General features: G+C 54.5%; 1 protein-coding gene and 1 non-coding gene across 2 annotated transcripts in view; both read left to right on the top strand.

Annotated features, from left to right (window-relative positions):
* Positions 1-3,277: 3,277 nt before the first annotated feature.
* On the top strand, positions 3,278-3,411 carry LOC116871402. Its single transcript, XR_004383376.1, has one exon. It is a non-coding gene; the product is annotated as a U4 spliceosomal RNA (small nuclear RNA).
* A 4,500-nt stretch (positions 3,412-7,911) lies between these two features.
* The window catches only part of PADI2 (peptidyl arginine deiminase 2), a 41,143-nt gene continuing 39,586 nt past the window's right edge, over positions 7,912-9,468 (top strand). The window contains exon 1 of the mRNA XM_032863559.1: positions 7,912-8,100. Coding sequence (XP_032719450.1) covers positions 8,009-8,100 — 92 coding nt within the window. The 5' untranslated portion in view covers positions 7,912-8,008. The remainder of the gene's footprint in view (positions 8,101-9,468) is intronic.

Here is a 9,468-nt window from a genome sequence, read left to right as displayed (position 1 = left end):
TGTACCAGTGACGCCTCCTGCTGGAAGGTGGGCGTATGGCACAGGGGAGCTCTGGCACACAGAAAGGAGCTCACCTAAGGTTTCGGCCCCTGGAGAACAGAAAGGGGTCCAGGCTCCGAGATTTCTAGGACCTGTCTCCAGAAAGTTCTTTAGCCTCCAGTATGCTTCTCTCTAAGCTCAGTCCCACTGTCCCAGTGGAGCCCTAGCACAGCCTCCCATCTGCTCTTAGGAGTCCCTCCTGCCCACTCTCACCAAAAGCCAGAGATCCTACCTTCCATGGCTCCCTAGTGCCCAAGGAATCCAGCCAGAAGGCTCTCTGGCCTGGCACTCAAAGTCTCCATGGCCTGGCCTCAGGCTTTTCTTGGCCCTGCCCCCCAAATATCTCCCCACCGTGTACCCTCACTCACTGAGTGTCCACACCTACCTTCCTTGGCTGTGCCCTGTCTCCTGCCAGCAATGCCCTCGTCAAACTCTTGCCCATCCCTCGGAGGTGAAATCCAGAGCCACCTCTTCCCGAAGGCCTTCCCCTCTTTCCTTAGCTTGATTTAAATTTCCCTCCTCTGTGAAGCAGTGGCTGTGTGTCCCAGCCCGCCTCCCAAGAGCACCTGTATCCCTTCACCTGGCCGCAGACCACAGGCCAGGAATGCTCAGGAATCATCCCACCCCCATTCCAGGTGCTGCCCTCCACCGACAAACACCCCAGCTCCATCACCCCTCTCGGGGACAACTCTGAGTTCATGCTCCACGCTCCCCGCCAGAAACTCCCCCCACCTCCCGCCCCCAAAAACTGCAGTTGCCTACACCAGTAAATTTGGCACCCCTTTCCCTATTGACTAACTTTCCCTATTGACTAACCTTTCTGCTTCAATTCCTCACTCCCCTACTGGTGCTTCCTGGGACAGCCCGTCAAATAAACAACTTGCCCTGAATTTCTATGGCAGGATCTGCTTCCAGGGAACCCATCCCAGGCCTGTGCACTCCCTCCACGGTACTCAGCGGATGGCTTTGCTGGAGCACCGGGCAGCAGGGGCCTTGCATGTTGCCCACTAAAACCACAAGCAAGATGGATCGAGCACTTTCGACGTGCCTGGTCCTTTTTATGTGTCCTTTCGTTTGAGCTCACAACAACCTGGGAAGTGGGTGCCGTGGTGACCCTGATTTCACAGTTGAGAAAACCAAGACTTGTGTAAACGATTTGTCCAAGGTCTCCTCAGCTAACAAGTGGCAGGGCTGGGATTTAAATCCAGGTGGATGGATTCTAGAGATGGAGAATTTAGCCACGTGTGGGATATGGCAGGTATGACAGCACCTGCCTCCACGTAGTTGTGAATGCCCGAGAAGTGTTCTTATAGAAAGGGCTGGGGGGGGGGGGGCGGGCAGGGAACCTCTGTCACCCCTGCTAGATTGCTTATAAGGATGGACTGTGTCTATGGACTCACGCCCCTCCTCCTGCCCAGCCCAGTGACGATGCATACTCAAGAATGATTTATTAAGTGTTTATTAGACTGAATCAACAGCCCAGGCTCATAGGACCAAGGCAGTAAGACAACAGGACAGCCGAAAATGTTGAGGTTCAGAGCACCTAGCAGACTGTGTGACCTTGGGCAGGTCGCTGTCCCTCTCTGGACTTCACTCCCCCTTCTCGGAGCTGCAGTTGCCCCTGTGTCTAGGGAGAGGGTCCCTTGTCACTGACCCACACAAATGGAGTCCCTAAGCCCTAACTCCAGCCATCCAGTGGGAATAAGGTACCAAAAGCTAAAGGAAGGCGCTAAGACAGAAAAAAGCACCTTCCTTCATCTGACAGCGTAACACTCGCTGGTACCATGCCTCCCCTGAGAAAAACGTCCCTCCTCCCTGCTCCTAAAATGGGGATCTGGCGCCACCTCGTGGTCATCACTTCCTCCTCCTCCACCTTTTCCTTTATCTCTTGCCAAGGAGCCCACTGATGCCCTCTGGGAACTCCAGGGCATCCCACCCTCTTCACCAAATATTTACTATGTTTGGGCATGAAGGCACAACCCAGAAGAGAAAATTACGAGCAAGGGGGCCACAGTCCCTGCCTAATTGTTTAGAAGAAGCTAGACCAGCCCTTCCAACGGAAATATGCAAGCCGCAAATGGACATCTCATAGGCAAAGTAAAACTTTCCCAAAGTTACATTTTCCCAGCCCTTCCCTTTTCCTAAGTGGAATGGTTTACAGGACTGAGGGCTGAGGCAGAAGTGGAAGTGATGCCCCATCCCAGAGCCCCTCCTTCACTGACTGGCCAGAGATCCCTTCCAAGAAAGTAGGATCATAGGATGGGCTTTGCCAGGGAAAAAGGGATGCGAGGGAACAAGGAAAGACCCAGGGTGTGGGGAGCTGCTCTTGAGGATAGGGTGGGGGGAGGTCCACTGGGCACAGAGGAGCTACCTTGGAGATGGATGGCCCATCACCTCCCCACTCTGGCCTCCTATCAGAATGTCTGTCAAATTCAGCTCACGTGGTATCCAGCGTGATTTTCCTAAAGCACCCATCATGTCAGTTGCCATGTTTCAAGGTCCTTGCAAGGCTTTCCTGTGACCTTAAGATAAAGAAAAACATCCTTCCGATGACTTACAAGGCACTATGTGACCAGGTCATGGCCAGGCCAGCCCCTGCCCTACCCAAACCTTGGCTAGATAGAACTCACTAGACCCTTGTGTGTGTGCTTGCTTCTGTCTGGAGCACTCTTCTCACCCCCTCCTCCCCTGCAGCCCACCCTCTAAGTCTCACCTGGGATGTCTTCCTCCCCTCATCTACAAGGCAGCCCTGCACCCTTCCTCTGGGTCCCCAAGGCCCTAGCTCAATGGCTCTTCCAAAACTTCTGTATAGAGCGGCCTCAGATCTAATCTGCTTGGGTGGCTTTAGGGGGCCTAGTGGTGATGTAGGGGAGCAAACTTTGTCACCCCAAAATATGCCATTTTGGCATGCTTGTTATTTTAAACTGGTTATTTTTTTAAAGATTTTATTCATTTATTTGACAGAGAGAGAGATTACAAATAGGCAGCCAGAGAGGGGAAAGCAGACTCCCCGCTGAGCAGAGAGCCCGATGTGGCATTCAATTCCAGGACCCCAAGATCATGACCTGAGCCAAAGGCAGAGGTTTAACCCACTGAGCTACCCAGGCACCCCTAAACTGTGGGGTTTTTTTTAGAATGTACAAATCTGCAAAAAAAAAAAAAAAGAGAGAGAGAGAGAGAGAGAGAAGTTCTAAAGAATCAATAGAAGTTACCATTTCATCAAAGATACTTAATATGTAGCTTTGCGCAGTGGCAGTATCGTAGCCAATGAGGTTTATCCGAGGCGCAATTATTGCTAAAAGATATTTAATATGTATAAGGGAAAGTTCCATTTGTAGGGTGTCTCCCTCTTTGTACCAGAAAGAGGTATTTAGGATGATCCTAAGTCTCTAGAAAGTCTATCAATGAGAAGACATGGACTTAAATCTGCTTAAAAACCTGACCTCTTGTTGACTGTGCTTTTCCTGGTCACCTCCCATAACTGACTCCCTACCCCAACATCTTCTTTCATCTTTAGCTGTGATGGAGCCACTTCAGGAGTTACTCGGTTTCCTTGAACCTCCCCCATGTATACAGAACTTACACATACTATTAAACTTTGCTTATTTTTCTCTGGTTAATCGTTCTCATGCTGGTTTGAGTCTGAGACCAGCTAAAAGAATCTCAGAGGGTAAAGAAAATTTCCCCCTCCCCCAGCAGTGATCAAGGGCAATCCTCTGCTCCTGCCCGCCCCTTCTCAAGAAAGGCCACAGCACGGGCACCTGGGTGGCTCAGTGGGTTAAAGCCTCCGCCTTCAGCTTGGGTCATGATCTCAGGGTCCTGGGGTCCTGGGATCGAGCCCTGCATTGTGCTCTCTGCTTGGCGAGGAGCCTGTTTCCCCCTCTCTCTCTGCCTGATTCTCTGCCTATTCGTGATCTCTCTCTCTCTCTCTCTCTCTGTCAAATAAATAAGTAAAGTCTTAAAAAAAAAAAAAAAAGAATGGCCACAGCTACTTGTTTTTACGTCTCAAACACCTGGTGCCCAGTACAGCCTGGCACACGGTGGCACTCGCTAAATACCACCCACACCCTGCTCTGCATTCTTCCATTTGCTGTCTGGCTGGATGACCTCTCTCCAATCTCTCCCCTTCTCTGAGTCTCCTTAGCTAATCAGAACCTTGCTTTCATCAGCAAACTCTGAAGTTCTGGACGCCATAAAGGGGGAGGATGATAGCACCCTAGAAATACATGCTCGTGATAAATTGCAGAGGTTTTTTAAATTGTTATAGAACAGCATGTACAGTCCAAAATATGCATCTAGAAAATAACTACCATCTATTAGACTTAGTTGGAGCTAGGCTCTGGTACACCAAGAATGTTACTGTCTGTACCACCTCGTTATTCCTTACAACCCTGCCAGCTGAGTATTGGGGTCCGTTATCAAAGAAACGAGACTGAGACAAAGTGAAAGTTATGCAATGCCTTATTCTATACCAAGCATTAGAAGTCAGACTGACCGGCCAGGGCCGCCTCCAAAGAGAGCGACCCCCTCCCGATCTCACAGGCTGGTTTTATAGGGCACAACTGCAGACCCAAGGTATGTGGCTTCTATTGTCGAGGGGTTTACTCCCGGAATTGATACCCAGACCATACCAGGAACTACTGGGGCGTTTATTCCCGGAATGAAGTCCGTGGATGTAAACCATATGGCTACCTAGGCAATATGGAGTTGCTCTGGCAAAGCAGGCCCTAATAGTTAAGCAGGTTTTAACATTAAATCGGCCCTAACACTGAGTACCACCAGCATCTCCTATAAGGAAGAAGCAGCTAAGGTCCAGAACGGTCCCCTAGCTAGCGAGGGGCAGAACTGGACTTGACCCCAGCTTTGCCAAGTCCAAAGGCCATGCACGCTCTTCACTGCCAGGCCAGTTGGTTCCCCTGTGCAAATTGGGAATAATAATAGCTTCCACCTCATAGGGTTGTTGGAGGATTAAACAAGCTAAGAGGTGCAAAGCCCTCAGGGCGGCTCCTGGCAGAGACTTAGGGCTCAGCCAGCATCATCACCCACAGCAGCACCGGACTGCCTCCGGGCGGGCCCTACAAGATCACACTCAAAAAAAGTTAACAGTGGTATCTCTGGTCCTGAGGTCCTGGGTAATCATATCTGTTTTTCTTTTTCTATACTAATCAGGTATTCATTGTATATTTCTTTCTTCTTAAATTTTTCCATGAACTATGTCCTTGGTGATCTGTCCCTCGTCTCAAAGCAGGCCTGTGATGTGAGTCACCTCCCCACGACCTGGCACAGGGAGACCCCCCGGGGACAGGATCATAGCACAGAACGGCTCAGAGGAGCCCTCCCAGCCCAGGCTCTCCAGCCACACACTTGGCAGGAGATGGAGTTGCAGGTGTAGGGTGCAGATCAGTGCCAGGAAGCGGCCCACACTAAGCCTCTTCTTTGTTGGCATTCCCCAAAAGACACAATGAGATGCCTTTGCAGCTCTTCCGGGCCCCAGGGGAGCGGTGGGAGCAGCCGTGGTGTGTGAGACCTCCGGCCCCGAATCCCCCAACAGCTGTGACCACTTCAGCTATTTTAAACCCTTGGGCACCAGGAGGCTCCCCTCACACCGACCAGTGCCGTGACCCAACTGCAGGCCCTGAGCCAGGGGTAGGAACCCGAATGTGGGTCCCCTGGGTCCAGGTTGGATTTTTGAAGGAGTAGGAATTTCATCTCTTGACTGCTTGCTTTGTACCAGGCACTGTGCTCGTGTTTCCCACACATTGTCTCCTTTAATCCCATCCTCACACCTATGCGAGAGCTGAGTCGTTCACAGGTCCCCAAAGGGCAGAGTGAATTGTCCAGGGCTTCATGATGCCGTCCCCACAAAGGAACTAGAACTTGGGTTTCTTCATCTACCAATCAAGAGACAGCATTCCATCTCTGCCCTGACCTGCTCTGTCCCCCAACCCCTGCCCCCATGGCCACACAAGTCCCTACATTGGCTCTGCCCCTCTTGGGAGCTGGGAGGTGGAGGGTGTTGGGGTCCATTATCAAAGGAACGAGACTGAGGCAAAGTGCAAGTTATGCAAAGCCTTATTCTATGCCAAGCATTAGAAGTCAGACTGACTGGCCAGGGCTGCCTCCGAAGAGAGCGACCCCCTCCCGATCTCACAGGCTGGTTTTATAGGGCATAACCGCAGACCCAAGGTATGTGGTTTCTATTGTCGAGGTGTTTATTCCCGGAATTGATACCCAGACCATACCAGGAACTACTGGGGCGTTTATTCCCGGAATGAAGTCCGTGGATGTAAACCATATGGCTACCTAGGCAATATGGAGTTGCTCTGGCTAAGCAGGCCCTAATAGTTAAGCAGGTTTTAACATTAAATTGGCCCTAACCGAGGGCAAATTCCTTAACATTTGTGCGGCTCCCTTTCTTCATCTGGAAAGTGGCAGGGTTATGGGGAGGGTACAATGATCTAATTCTAATACATGAAAAGTGCCGCTGGGACAGCACCTGGCATGCGAGAAGAATGCATTAAGGGCCTGCTGTCATTCTTTCTCTCCTGGCAATCACCACCCCTTGCCTGACGTTATCACTATCCTGCTCCATTCGTGACCTGCCAGGGCCCCAGTGGGGGTGCAGCATTCCTCCCCCCAACTCCAGGGCCCTAGTTTCTGGGCGGGTGAGATGAGGTTGTCATGCTTCATGATCCGCAGGAAGGGGGCACCCCTGGCATATGCCCAGGATCTGCCACATAGTAGGGACTCAAAAACAATTCTGGGAGAGGGGTGCTCAGACGAGATCCCCCCCTCAAGGGACCCTCAAAGTCAGCTCCCAGGTGCACAAGCTTTCTCCTCTTTGGCAGGTAGCTGCCGTCTCCTGAGTCTCACTCCTATCAGAAGTTACCAGGGTCTCTCTGGCTCAGTGAGCCTTTTGGGGCAGATGCCCCCCACCCCAACCCAACTCAGACCTTCCCCTTTGTCCACCCACATTCCTCCCAGATCCTGGCTGCCCATGAGCAGCCGGGCTCTTCACCATCTCTTAATTTGGGCCATCTCAAGAAGGCTGCTGGGGTCAGAGGCTGGGTGTGCCTCAGCTCTGGGCACTGGTAAGCCCCCACCCGCTCATTCAGGGGCACCCCATCCCAGGGCTCCATTCCCCCAGCAACCCTACCCTCTTCTCAAACATGAACGCCCTCCAGCCTACTCCCTCCTTCTTGTAACCTGCGTCCACTCTGACCCCTCCTCGCTGAAGAAGTCACCCTGAGGCTCCCACTGCACACCCAGCCAGCGATGCCTTGGCTTGGCGTTCTGACCCTGTAGGCTGCTGGGTTCCCCTGCCAACTGCTCCCGGTTCTCCCTCATCATAGGGGGTGGATGGGGATGTCAGCTTGTCTCTGGCTTCCTGGCTTTCCTCCGGACACTGCCTCTCCTCCCTTCCCCTTAGTTTGCAAACGCCTCCTTTAGGAAGGCTCAGGTCCGGACCCCAAGCCGGGTTAGCGCGCCCACTCCCTCTGGGCTACCACCACTTCCTGTCCTCGCCCCTGTAACAGCTCCACCGCTGCATTATCTGCCCTGAAAAACTGGGGGCGCCCGGAGGGGAGCCCGGCCCTGCGTCCTGGCGCCCGGTAGCTGGGGGCCCACGAAAGTATACTGAGTCAGTAAACCAGCCGTGGAAAGGAGGAAATGGGCAACCGCCGACTTCACCCCGATTACAGACCCGGGGATGCGGAACACGAGTGCGCGGGCGGTGGTGCGGAGGTTGGGGGAGCTGCGGGGAGGGTGGGGGCGTGGCCACGCTTGACGGACGGGCCCGCCCTCTGCTGCGAAGCGGAGGCCAAGCGGCCGCCCCGCCCACCGGCCATAAATACTGCGGAGCGCGCAGCCCGACTGCGGGCAGCTGGAGTGGGCTCACCTGCGGCAGGTGCTCCGGCAGGTGCTCCGGGCCGACGCGACCTGGACGAGCGACGACCGGCACTGCGGGAAGATGCTGCGCGAGCGGACCGTGCGGCTACAGTACGGGAGCCGGGTGGAGGCGGTGTACGTGCTGGGCACTTACCTCTGGACCGATGTCTACAGGTGAGTGGGGCCCCTGAGACCGCTGGAGACACCCCTCCCCCCGCCGATCCCAGAAACCCGAGCCCCTCCTCGGATGTGGGGTCGCGACGGACTTCCTCCAGCGCGAGTTGCTGCTCATCTTGAGGCCCTTGTATCCAGAAATCCTAAGAAACTCACCCGGAAGACCGACTGCCCCCAAACCAACAGCCTCCCCGAAATCCTGACACCCTCTCACACACCCTAACACAGACCTAGCTCCCTCATCACCCCTTTCCCAGACCCCTTCCCCTGGACCCCAGTCTTCCCATGGTCTGACCCTCTGCAGCCCCTCACCCAGAACAAACCGGGAGACCCCTAGTCTTTCCCCTTGCTCTCCCCTCAACACCTCCCTTCTCCCCCCTAGGCTCTCCCCTTCCTCTCAGACCCTTCTGACTCATCACCCACCTCAAAGCAGCTGAGTTCTTCCAGGATCTGCTGGGAGGAGGGGGGTGCGGCCAGGGCCAGGCCAGAGGGGAGCTGCCCTGGGGTGGAATCTGGCCCTGGGGGTTACTCAGGCTCCAATTTCGCCCTGTGGGGGCTGCTGGTGGTTGCCTGTCCCCAGGCACTGGCTGTGAGCTCCATGTCCCTGAATGCCTTCCCCTGACTTCGCCCTGGAGTTTGGGAGGACTTGGTTCTGCCAGGCTGCAGGGTGCAGAGGAAGGGTCTTTGGAAGAAGAGCGTCCCAGACTGCACCCTGTTCCCTCCCCCTCTTCTCTGGCCCACAAATTTTGGCGGGATACAGGGTTTCTGAAATAGCAGGAGATAGGGTGGGGAAATTGAAGTCATGACCCTCCCCACTGCCCCAGCCCCCAGGAAACAGGGGAACCCCATGGCCCCCCTCCTGTATTCTGTGGGTCACCCTTGCGAAGTTGTGGCTGGTGTGTGCAAAGGGGTGGAGGGGGACCCTGGCAGGATCATTCCGTGAGCATTTTCTCGGAGCAGCCCTCTCCTGCAAGCATGGCTAGAGTGGGATGGGCCAGCGCTGGCAGGAGGGAACATGCCGGACTCTAAGGTGGGACCCCAAGCTGATAACCTTGAACAGGTCCCCTAACCTCTCTGTTCCTTGAGCTGAACTGGAGCTGCCGATGTGTCTCATTGCCCCCAAATCATTCTGCCATCCGGAGTACCCGCCTCCCCAGGACCTTCACCAAATCCCATCCCTGCCTCTCCCCACGCCCCCTCCCCACCCCATCCTCGGTCACCTCCGGTGGCCCTGGCAGCCCTGCCCAGCCAGTCTCCTGCCACCCCCTCATCAGGCTCTGGCCACGCTGATACCATTAGAGCCCCAGCCTCCTCCTGTGAGGACAAAGGGTCCCGTCACCATGCAGACAGGCACCCTCTCTGCTCATT

This window comes from Lontra canadensis, unplaced genomic scaffold (genome assembly GCF_010015895.1).
Source record: "Lontra canadensis isolate GAN:19392208 unplaced genomic scaffold, GSC_riverotter_1.0 scaffold25, whole genome shotgun sequence".
NCBI classification, from domain to species: Eukaryota; Metazoa; Chordata; class Mammalia; order Carnivora; family Mustelidae; genus Lontra; species Lontra canadensis.
This window is presented reverse-complemented; position numbering and strand designations above follow the sequence as displayed.